At 36.3% G+C, this 13,143-nt stretch overlaps 1 protein-coding gene across 2 annotated transcripts in view; it reads left to right on the forward strand.

Annotated features, from left to right (window-relative positions):
* Positions 1-13,143, forward strand: part of mdga1 (MAM domain containing glycosylphosphatidylinositol anchor 1) — a 288,554-nt gene that overhangs the window by 71,742 nt on the left and 203,669 nt on the right. For both annotated transcript variants that reach the window (XM_089116787.1, XM_089116786.1), the window contains exon 4: positions 4,447-4,621. In XM_089116787.1, coding sequence (XP_088972913.1) covers positions 4,447-4,621 — 175 coding nt within the window. The remainder of the gene's footprint in view (positions 1-4,446; positions 4,622-13,143) is intronic.

Here is a 13,143-nt window from a genome sequence, read left to right on the forward strand (position 1 = left end):
TTTTTTTTTAGTTATTGTGCAATAATATGTCGTGTTTAATATGAGTTTATATATATATATATATATATATATATATATATATATATATATATATGAAGAGTTCAGATGCAAAAGCCTCTAAATGCCATTTGAAATTTTCTTCTTTAATGATGATTTTTATCAAACTTGTATATTTAAGTTCAGTAAATTCACTATTAATTGTTATTTAAGTGAAATTACTGAACTTAAATATACAAGTTTGATAATCTTCATTAAAGAAGCAAATTTCAAATGGCATTTAGAGGCTTTTGCATCTGAACTATTCATATACAGTGATGTGAATAAGTTTGGACACCCATGCTAAAGTTGCCTAAAAAGAGGAATAAAAAATCATCTTTTGGATATTGATCTTAATGCCTTAATTAGAAAAATGAGGAAAACTCCAATCTTTAAGGACACAAATTTTCTTTGTGAATGAATAATGTATCATAAATAAATAAATGTTTTTTCTTTAAAACACAGGGTGCATAAGTCAGGACACCCCTATGTTAAATTCCCATAGTGTCAGGCAGATTTTTATTTTTAAAAGCCAGTTATTTCATGGATCCAGGATAATATGCATCCTGATAAAGTTCCATTGGCCTTTGGATTTAAAATATCCCCAAATCATTACACACCTTCCACCACACCTAGAGATTGGCATGGGGTACTTTCCATAAGATCATCTTTCAATGCAAATCAAACCAGCTATTAGGCTAACTGAAGTAAAACCATGACAATCTCTCGGTGTTCCTGCTCTTGGCCTGAACAATAAGAACCGAAATCATTACTTGCAAAATGGAAAGTTCATATCCAGATCCCATATCATCAGAAGTGTGTATCACCGAGCCTGATTTTTCAGCAGAGACAGATGAAGACAGACTCATGGGAGTTGTTTCCCAAGAGCAGACAGGAACGAGTGTGTGAAGGAAGAGGGAGACGGGCAGGGTTTGCGCAGTCTGTTGGGATCTGTGGAGCAGTAAAACACTGTGATGTGTGGCAGCTGTTGATGTTGAGAAGGGCAGCGTTGTCTCTTTCACTGGTTCATCTTTTTCATGACCAATTTCTTCGTCCAATGTTGCGTTTCCTGTTGCGGCAGCATTTCGGTGTCTGTTGCCATCAGCCCTGTTCTTCATGTCACTGAGACTTTGAAAGTTTCTTTGGCACCGTGACTTTGCATCGCTGAAAGTGAGGCGTCTGAGGCGTCTGTAATGATAGCCTATCCAGCGCCGTCTGTTTTACATCTGCCAGCGGTGGCCCTTTGAGAGCCGCGATAAATCAACACAGTGATGCTAGAGTTATGCGAACACAAACATACGGATTTTTTTTTGTTGACATTTCACAATCAATGTTGGATCCTGATACAGGCGTCAGATCTTCGGCGCACTACTGCCCTTTACTTGAATGAATTGTTACCTATATAGCAAGTTTGCTCATTATAGAATATTAACACAATACTGTGTATATGCAAAAATGGATGTATATCCTGTAACTCTTATGAAAGTATTTGTCTATTTTTTAATAATCTTTTTACCTTTGTTACCTAGTTCATTAATTCATTTTGACCTTACAGAGGACAAGCAGTGTGCTGAATGGATGGATAGTATGTATAAATATCATTTTTAATATATTTTTTAAAAGAGAATTTTCTTATGCGTATTAAGCCTGCATTTATTTGATCAATATTACAGACAAATACAGTAATATTGTGTAATAGTGTTACAATTTAAATTAATGGGTTTCTATTTTAATAATATATTAAATATAATTTATTTCTGTGACGCAAAGCTGAATTTTCAGCATCATTACTCCAGGCTTCAGTGTCACATGATCCTTCAGAAATCATTCTAATGTGATGATTATCAATGTTGAAAACATTGTGCTGCTTAATAGTTTTTTAATATCCTATTTAAAAAAAAAAAAACGTTTTAAAAGAACAGCATTTATTTAAAATAAAAAAAATATATATATTTTATAACAATATACACTACCTAAGTTTGGGGTCAGTCATCTTTTAAAAAATATATACTTTATTTCAACAATTGATTAAAAACACTGATAGTAAAGATTTATATTGTTAGAAAAGATTTTGAATAAATGCTCTTTTTATTTATCAAACTAATCCTGAAAGTATCACAGGTTACTAAAAAAACACTAAGCAGCACAACTGTTTCCAACATAAATTTGCATAAAATCAGCATATTATAATGATTTCTGAAGGATCATGTGTGTATACATAAATATGTACATACGCATGTTAAAAAACACAATTACAACAGAAAACATAGTAGCACTTTACAGTAAGTTTTTGGTGCCAATTTATAATTATTTCTAAATTAATATTAATTTTATGTTAACAGATTGAATTTTATTGTGGAGTGTTGACATATCTTCAAATAATTTAATGTAGAAATTTATGTAATAATACTTTTAAAATACAATATAACAGTTTTGAGGTTTTAGCATCCAGATTATGGCTGATTATAGGTTGAGGAGGATGGAGCGAAGAGCCGTACTACCGTTCACACATGAAAGTGGCACAACTTTTCAGTGAATTTGCCTCATCAAACAGCTTTCAACCAGCTTTTCTGTTCTTTGCCACCAAGAGGATAGGTTACACCCAGGAGCTCTCTCTCTTTCTGTGTGTTCATTTCTCACCGCTACACCTGATAAATGAACAGCAGCTGTGTCCCAAATCCACAGGCAAATAAACCTAAATAAACACAAAGCTTGTCATTTACACAGGTCTCTGTAATCCCATAATCCTTTGCACGTACCTTCCCTCCGCCCCCAGCGCTTCTAACTACAATGGCATGCTCGCCCATGTGGCACCCTGTTCAGAGGTGACCCCGCTTTAATAGAAGCAGCTTACTGATGTCCAGAGGTGGAGAGGTGGAGGAGATTACACCGGCTTTAGTCTGTGATTTTCACTTGACCTTACACACTCAATGCAAAGATTGCGTGAAGGCATCAAAAGAATGATTGAGATGGATGAGAGTGTGATTACCGTCTGGGCCTGACCGCTGTACTTACACTAGGGTCAAACTTATTGAGTCCCACTGTACTTCTTGCTTGTGAACATGATGGGCCTTTCTAGACATACTGTATTTTTAAGCCGTTTTTCCTGTACATTAATTTATTAATTTGAAAGACAAACTAAATAAGAGCTTTTTCTAATTTAAATGACTAAATATTAGACTTTTATATTCATTAATCATTTTATTAAGACATATCTTTTTTTTCACATAGACTGTACAAAGTAAGTAGTCTGAGACCTCATTAACAATCTGCAGCTTTTTTCATTTAAAAATGTTACTTAACAAAGCTTCAGTTTCTCTAGATATTTATCTATTTATTTTAATTTATGAATCAGATTCTGCACTTTTTTTTGACAATCAAAGCACATTAAAGCAAAACAGAGACCAAATCTGAAGTAATTGTGTATATATATATATATATACAGTATATACTGTATATATATATTAGGGATGGCTCGATACCACAATTTTGGTTTCGGTACGATACCAGAACCTAATACCTCAGCATTGATACTAAATCGATACCACAGTTGAAAAAAAAAAAAAAAAAACTCTCAATTTAAGTGAATTGAAACAACATTGCTTGAAACTCTCCACTACCAAATGTGCAAAGAAATAAAAAAAAACCCCAAAACAACTAAAAAGTATCAAAATGTTAAAAATAAATAAATTCATTCAAGGAACATACAGTAGGTAAAATCGATTTTGTGAGGAAAAACCCCCTGAAATTATACAATTAAAATAGGTTAATATCTTTAAGATTCATATATAATAATAATAGAATAATGAAATGACATGCAAATCATTAGCTGTCATGCATCAACAGAGATTTATTAAGCATTTACATTTATAGAATTTTCATCTTGGTTTGGTTACTGTTTGTGTTTTGGGTTCATATTATGCATATAATGCATTGCATAAAGTAATGTTAACATGCTAAACATGTGTTACATTTTATTACTGATTAATCTAGATTAATAAATGCTATAATATTGTTAGGCCAGGTTACCTAATGAATGTTGACCAATGTAGCTTAAATTGTAATATTAGCAACATTCATATTACTCTCTCTCGGCTTGTTCCTCTATGGGTCGCAACTGTGGCAGTAATAAGCCTCCTTCTTCCCGGATTTCGGCACCAGTGTAACGAGGTTCATTGTTGTGGGAAGATATATACGGTTTTATATACATGGCATGTCCACGTTTGTGTGTTGTATATGTGCATAGTGACATTATTATATTATTAGAACGTAAACATGGTTTATGAGGACACTTCCAGGAGAGTGTATGGAGAGTCCCTGTAAACCAGATGTACAATTATGTGTGAAATGCACTGAAATGCAGTTGTTTTGCACGTTAGCTCATGCATCTCTGAATGTCGCCCCCTGCAGGTACGGTGGACCAAGACAGCAGGCAGCGCTTCTGACAAGTTCCAGGAGACGTCCATCTTCAATGAGACTCTACGGATCCCCAACATCCAGAGGGTGCAGGGCGGCCGCTACTACTGCAAAGCTGAGAACGGGGTGGGGGTGGCTGCCATCAAGTCCATTCGCGTAGATGTGCAGTGTAAGTGATAGGGCCACGATCCCTCCTCTTCCCGGCCTGATCCCTCCCAGATTTCCTGCAGGAGGTGATTCAGTGTGAACTCTCCAGAGCTCCATCTCTGTCCTAGAGCTGGTCAAGAGAGTACTTGGGCTGGATATCAGTGTGGGTGGTTATGGAAACAGGAGGGGAAGCAATCCGCAATTAAGCTGCCAAGACAATAGAAGAAACAAATCATTGCACCCACCAGCTTTTAGGGAGATTTAATAAGCTGGGAGTGATGGTTGTATTGGACAGATGCGCCTGGAGAGTTCGGGTGAATGAATTGGAAGGATCTCGAGTGAGAGTTGAAGCCATAGTTCAGGCAGGGTCACACTCTTTTTGTGTGTAAGGGAATCCCTGCATTGCTGCACAGAACCATTGACCCACTGTCCCATTGAGCCAAGGGCCAGGTCAGCGGCTACGGCCAGACCCCACGAAAACCACTTCACTTACTCAGGTCAACACAAGAGCAACCCCAGGGTCTGTCCACACTCAGGACATGCTTATTTTTTTTTTTTTTTTTTTAAACATATTTATTCTTTTTAATTTATATATATATATATATATATATATGTATGTGTGTGTGTGTTTGTGTGTATACATGTTAGGGGTGTTACGATACATTGTTAAAATTGCGACAATATGTAAACGATATGATTCGTGATATAGAGTTAGCTAGAGTTAGAGGTAGCTGTATTTATAAGGTATAATAGTGTAAAGATATTTGCGTGAGGAAAAAATGAACGTTTATGGAGTTTCAGTGACATTACTACATTAAACTACTGTAGATAATGTTGAATATAATGTATAACAATGCAATGGGGGAATATTTGTGGGTCCTGATAATAATAAAATAATAATAATAATATTTTAATAATAATAAAGTAATAATAAAAAACGTGATTAAAATACTGTGAATATAGTGTATAGTATCGTAATTGTGACATGAGTTTATCGTTACACCCCTAATATATACAGTATATATGTATATATGTGTGTATATGAAGAGTTCAGATGCAAAAGCCTCTAAGTGCCATTTGAAATTTTCTTCTAAAATGATAATTTTTATCTATCTTGTAATTTCACTTAAATGCCAATGAAGATTACCTATTAATTGTTATTTAAGTGAAATTACTGAACTTAAATATACAAGCTTGATAAAAATGGTCATTTTAGAAGAAAATTTCAAATGGCATTTAGAGGCTTTTGCATCTGAACTCTTCATATATATATATATATATATATATATATATATATATACAGTATACCATACAAAAGTTAGGCCTAATACATTTTATATAGTTAAATATTTGTAAAAAATGTTTTTGTTTTTGTCCTTATTAATATGGAAGAAAAAAAATACTTCATGGAATATTCTCTGAAAAGTGTAAATATATTACTGTATGCTATTTAGCTTAAAAAATTAAACAAATATATTACATATCAAAAGTAGGCAAAAATAGATTGCAAGGGGCTCAAGATGCACTTTTAAGAAGAATATAACGAGAACAGAAATAATGAATAACAGAAAATAGCTGAACAGCATTCAAAATCTCTTAAAAATGCAACAAAATATTAGCAAACTGTGCAGTGGAATTCAAAAAAAACATTCTGTGTGTACCGGCCCTTATTTTTCATAACTACCTTTCATTTACTTCCAACCGATAACACACACAGCAAGAATCAGTGACCGATCTGCCTCTGCGATGTTGGACCATCACGCTTCCCCCAGAGGATAGACATGTTGTTTCAGAGGGTTCCCTGGGGCTGTGTGATAATTGTGTAGCAGGTAAACAGGGCAGGCTGACAGCAGCTCTGAGTGGAAGCTCTCCTGACGGGTGATGCTTGTTCAATTTTACCCCGCCGGCTCTGTGTGGCTCCCCGGAAGACTTTAGCACCACAACACCGGCAATTAGACTCAGCACGGACCACACACACACACACACACACACAAAACGTCCCCCCCCCCCTCAATTTTCTACAGCACCGAACCCCATTACTGAGAGAAAAGAGAAGGAAGAGAGCAAGTGAGATGGAAAGGTGAGAGGGACAGAAGGTGTGAGAGATAAAGATAGAAGAATTGCGGAAGCGGGATTGAGAGGTTGGGAAAGGCATGACAATAAGACCCTCAGAACGGCCTGATTCCTTTGTTCAGCTGAATAAAAGATCCGTGCTATACTCTCGTAGCACACTGCCAGTGTTCGCACATGGCCAACTTGACACAAGCGGAGCTTTAAGAGTTATTTAGTTGGAAAAGTGATGACAAATCCATCTCTCTCATTTTCCGCTCACGGTCTCTTTTGGTTATGGTTGCATCCAGAGGCGTTTTGATGTGATAGAACGAGTCACTGTTCTGTGTCTGCCGCGTTAAAGCTGTTTTCCTGATTTCATGTCAGCATATTTCGGCTATTTAACCTCGACCAAGCGTATGCTCGAGAGAGAGAGAGAGAGAGAGAGAGAGAGAGAGAGAGAGAGAGAGAGAGAGAGAGAGAGAGAGAGAGAGAGAGAGAGAGAGAGAGAGAGAGAGAGAGAGAGAGAGAGAGAGAGAGAGAGAGAGAGAGAGAGAGAGAGAGAGAGAGAGAGAGAGAGAGAGAGAGAGAGAGAGAGAGAGAGAGAGAGAGAGAGAGAGAGAGAGAGAGAGAGAGAGAGAGAGAGAGAGAGAGAGAGAGAGAGAGAGAGAGAGAGAGAGAGAGAGAGAGAGAGAGAGAGAGAGAGAGAGAGAGAGAGAGAGAGAGAGAGAGAGAGAGAGAGAGAGAGAGAGAGAGAGAGAGAGAGAGGATACAGGAGGAAGTTAGAGTGGAGCGCTGCACAAAACCACATGTTCTTATAAAAATGAATTTGTCTGCTGTTTGTCTCAAAAATTATTCAAATAATTAGGTATAATTAGGCTGTTTATTTAGAAAAAATGATGCTTATCACATATTTGTAGAATTTAAATTTTTTAGTCTTGTTTTCTAGTAAGTAAACATCTTTGAACAGGACATATTTACTTAATATATTATGCAAAATATATTAGGCACAAAATATTAAGACATTTTTTCATATAAATAATATATATATATATATATATATATATATATATAATATCAAATTTGTTTTTTCATTATAATTTCTTTTAAGTATTTAAAAAGTGTTTATACAATTATTATTATCATCTTTTTATTTGATCGTATTTTTTATTAGCCTATTTTTAAAATAAATGTTTTCATCATTTTTAAAACTATATGTAATAGTTTAAAATATTTATTCTTTTTACTTGCAGAAAATGGACTTTTGCTTAATATATTAAGCAAATATATATCCTATTCAGAGATACTCAAATATTTGCACAGGAAAGTTGCATTTCAGCATTTGTTCATTTAAAAGATATACTAATATGTGTTATTATTAGTGTTTACAAAGATAAACTTAATTAAATAAATATGTGACAACCACCAGTCGTAATATATTTTATAAGGTTAATTTAATATTATTTTTGTTTTTCAGGTAAATGATATCTTACTGACAAACAACAAATGATTCAGTTGTTGGGAAACTAATCAATAATCCCGAGTGCAGCTGATAGACACTGATATGATCTCACACACACACACACACACACACACACACACACTCAGTGTGGGTCAGGTCAGTCTTTGACCTTGGCACTTTGGCCAGTGAGACAGTGGGTAACTGTGTTCTGGGGTCAGCGTGCCTCTACTGTAAGGATGGACTTGGTTCAGGGACCCGGTTCTCACCCTTTTATTCATTCAATACGGTTCAGATCACACACTCCAGCTCCAGGTAAGAAACACAACAGCATGCGTGGAGTCAGAGTGACTGGTTGGGTGAACTTTACACCACAGATTTATTCACTGCATAATGACATTTCTTGTATATATTTTCAGTATTTATACTGCATTTAGTCTAGATGGATTTAATCAGGTGTGTGTGCATAAATCAACGAATCCTATGTGCATATTCATGTCATTTAAAGTGGATCACTTGAATTGAATAAACAGTGTGGCATTTCACACATTTATTTGTTAGAATATGAAATCCACCTATAATAAAGGTGCATTTCACTTGTAGATAGACACAAGTTATCATTGCATTTTTGATGGGTTTTTAGTGCAGTCTTGAATTGTAGAGTACACAGAATCACTTGATCATTTTTTATTTCGTCTTCAGTTCTCATGAGTGCCACTTTCTGAAGTTTTAGTGCCAGTGTTGGCTGAGATTATGATGGCCTGAAGACATATTTTGTTGCGTGCTTGTGGAAGTTTTAATAGTGTAAAAGTTCCTGCATGTGTTTCTTCCCAGCGGAGACTTTTGTTGCTCTTTAATAACTCAATTCAGGTTTCATTTAAGTATCGACTTTGTCTTAGATGATTAAGAAAAATAGAGCTATAAAATGAATGTGGAAAGGATTTGATGAGAAATGTTTCAGCTTATTGGGATTTCTGACTTTTTATGGTAGACATCTGTATCTTGTCAAATCGAAGCAATTTCATTAACACTCTCATTTAAGAGTGTGGGATCAATAAAGTTTTTAAATGAAATTAATACATTTATTCAGCAAGCACTCATAAAATTGATCAAAAGTGACAGGAAAGACATTTACAATGTAACTGTGGGGAGCAGGACGAGGCCGAGGCCGTGATTACTAATGAGCTAATGAGCTAATTACTAATCTCTCACGGAGGAGCGGAAGCATAAAAGGAGGAACGACGACAGTGGAGATCATGGGAGGACAGGCCTGGACTTATTTATGTATGGTTTTGTGTGTGAGGGGCTGCTGTCACATAATAAAACACAAAAACCACAACATAAGTCCAGGCCTGGTCCTCTCTTTCTCTTCACTGTTGTCACTCCTACTTTATGCTACGAGACCGCTCGATGTCGCTCATTCCACTATAAAAAATGCTGGGTTGTTTATTCAACCCAAATTTGGGTCATATATGGACAAACCCTAATGTTGGGTTAAAAAAATTACAATTTACAGTTGTAAAATTACAAATTACAAGTACAGTGAAAGTTGAATTTGGGTTAAAATTGTAGCTACTCAAACCGTGTTCACTTTATAGCCCTTAATCCTGTAATTGTGGGCAAATGTGGGCACAGAGGACTCAGGTGTGATCCTAATTTTTATTTATGTTATATCTCTGTCTTCGATAAAGTTTTGTCTATCCATTTATGGTGTTTTTTTTATTTGTTTTGGGGTATTTTTGATCTTATTTACTTCAAAAAGCACCATATTTTCTATGTAAATTATACTTATTTTTATGTTTTTTTTATTTTATTTTTTTTAACTACATTAAAATATCTTTCCAATAAGTTATTAGAGCTAAAACCTATAGATGAAGTGACTTTGCTGTCACATGGTGTCTTATTTTTTCTTATTTTTGAATGCTCTAAATTACAGTTTTTCCCATTCATTTCTATGGGTGCCCATTTTTGACCCAAATACAAGAGTTTATTTTCACCCACTTAACATTGTAGAATTGAGGCAAAAAATAAATAAATAAATAAATAAAATGTGTGTGTTCAGGGGGCAAACTTGGGAAAAGTAGCCAAGCCTTGTTCCACTCAGATCATGGGAAGTTTTTTTTTTTTTTTTTTTTTTAAATAAATCAGAACTATTTTGCCCACATTTGTCCAGAATACGGTTTTAGGGTTAAATGACATTTTTAACCCAATATTTGGGTTTGTCCATATTTGACCCCAAATTTGGGTTGAAACAACAACCCAGCGTTTTTTTAGAGTGTAGTAATCACACCCTCGGCCTCGTCCTGCTCGCCACAGCTGCAAACAATTGCTTATAAATAAATGTTATTTGACCTTTTCTATTCATCAAGTGTCCAGGTTTCCACAAAAATATTAAGCAGCACAACTGTTTTCAAATTTGATAATTTTAAGACAGATTTCTTGAGCAACAAATCATCATATTAGAATGATTTCTGAAGGATCATGTTACCCTGAAGTATGCTGAAAATTCAGCTTTGTAACTAAAGAAAATAAAATAATAATTGTAAAATATATTCGAATAAAAAATGTTTTTAAATTGTAATGATATTTCACAATATTACAGTTTTACTGTATTTCTGATTATATAAATTATGCACTCGGTGAGCATAAGAGACTTTCAGAAACAAAAACAAAAAAATACCAACTCCAAACTTTTTACCTCCTTTAACCATGAGACTAGTCTTTTGGGAAAAAAAATAAATACTGAGAAGCAATAGACTGCTTTATGTGCTCTCCAATTAAATTCCATTGGTGCCTATCGGAAAAAAATATGAAATAAATCTTATTTATGATTATTCTTTCCATGTGGATCAGTGTGTATTTGTGATGTGGACTCCATTCAGGGTTTGTTCATGTGTGCTGAGCTGAAGTGTGTTCGGTTTTGCTGGTCGAGCGTGTTTGGGCACTGGCTCGTCTCCGCTCTGATTCTGCTGGAGTGTGTGTGTGTGTTTGAGCTGGCCTTCAGCCCCGGCCTGTCTGTGCCTGCCAGAGTCTGCCGTCACAATACAGTCCACAAAAAGCCCCTTGTGCTGAAGACACCAGAAGAGCACTGGAGGAGAATAGAAATTAACCAGTGACTCACACACACATTTTGAACAGGCCTGACACTATATACTAAGTCTTAGTGCACTAATTGGAAAAACAGAGTACAAGAATTTCCCTTTCTGTCATAGAGGTTTTAGAGCTTTCTTTTTCTTGCTCTCTCTCTCTCTCTCTCTCTCTCTCTCTCTCTCTCTCTCTCTCTCTCTCTCTCTCTCTCTCACACACACACCTACTGTCTATAGGCCTGCATAATGACTCACCTTTAGCCAACTACCCATCACAATCACAACCCAAAGGTCAAATACAATGTACTTCCCCTCAACCACAGAAGAGTATGTTTGTGTGTGTGAGTGTTGAGTAAAATGGCAAAAAAAAAAATTTCCTAAATGGCATTTTAGGCCCCGTTTACACGATGGGAAAACGCTGCGTTTTGCCCTCTCATTTACACGAAAACGCCGTTTTTATCACCGAAAACAATTATTTCTAAAAACTCCGGCCAAAGTGGAGATTTCTGAAAACGCCGGTTATGTGTTGTCGTGTGAACTGGGAGAAACGGCGTTTTAGGTTCTCTCTTGTCGTTTCTGAGGATTCTGATTGGCTTGCTTGGCTTTATCCTTAACCCCTACACTGCCACCAATAGGTTTGGCATAGTTATGATGGTGCTCGACGGGGTATTTATGCGGGTGTGTGAACGATGTTATTTTTGAAAACGGAGAGGGGGAAAATATTCGTTTTGCTAAATACCCGGCTTTGTGTAAACGTGGCCTTAGAGTGAAAGTTTATCTTATGCCATCTGTCTGTGCAACCCGGTCTCATCCCAAGACGTCATATAACTGACGTTTTGGGACGTCTTTTGACCATACGTCAATATTCGCCTTTTTAGGGCCCCCTTAAACGTCGGTAGATGAGGTTATGGGATCCTAACTCTACCCCATACCTAAACCTAACCCTAAACCTAACCCGTCACCTAACTGACGTTAAAGGTAAAGCGTCAGTTGTATGACGGCCCGGGATCGCCATCTACCGACGTTTAAGGGGGCCCTAAAAAGGCGGATATTGACGTATGGTCAAAATACGTCCCAAAACGTCAGTTATATGACTTTTTGGGATGAGACTGTGTTAGTCTGTGTCATCATCGTCCCATCTACTGTCATCGTTTTCAAAGGACTCAACATAAAGGAGAAGAGAGAATGGGAGTATGATAAAGAAAGGTGGAAGAAAAGAGGAGTAAAGGAACAAGTAGAGGAACGAGTAGATGAATGAGTAACGAGTAGAGGAATGAGTAACGAGTAGAGGAACAAGTAAAGGAACAAGTAGAGGAACGAGTAGATGAATGAGTAACGAGTAGAGGAATGAGTAACAAGTAGAGGAACAAGTAAAGGAACAAGTAGAGGAACGAGTAGATGAATGAGTAACGAGTAGAGGAACGAGTAAAGGAACAAGTAGAGGAACGAGTAGATGAATGAGTAACGAGTAGAGGAATGAGTAACGAGTAGAGGAACGAGTAAAGTAACGAGTAGAGGAACAAGTAGATGAATGAGTAACGAGTAGAGGAATGAGTAAAGGAACGAGTAGAGGAACGAGTAGATGAATGAGTAACGAGTAGAGCAACGAGTAAAGGAACGAGTAGAGGAACGAGTAGATGAATGAGTACGAGTAAAGAAACGAGTAAAGGAACGAGTAGAGGAACGAGTAGATGAATGAGTAACGAGTAGAGCAACGAGTAAAGGAACAAGTAGAGGAACGAGTAGATGAATGAGTAACGAGTAGAGGAACGAGTAAAGGAACAAGTAGAGGAACGAGTAGATGAATGAGTAACGAGTAGAGGAATGAGTAACGAGTAGAGGAACGAGTAGATGAACGAGTAACGAGTAGAGCAACGAGTAAAGGAACAAGTAGAGGAACGAGTAGATGAATGAGTAACGAGTAGAGGAATGAGTAACGAGTAGAGGAAC

This window comes from Pimephales promelas, chromosome 11 (genome assembly GCF_988280905.1).
Source record: "Pimephales promelas chromosome 11, fPimPro1.hap1.1, whole genome shotgun sequence".
In the NCBI taxonomy this organism is placed as follows: Eukaryota; Metazoa; Chordata; class Actinopteri; order Cypriniformes; family Leuciscidae; genus Pimephales; species Pimephales promelas.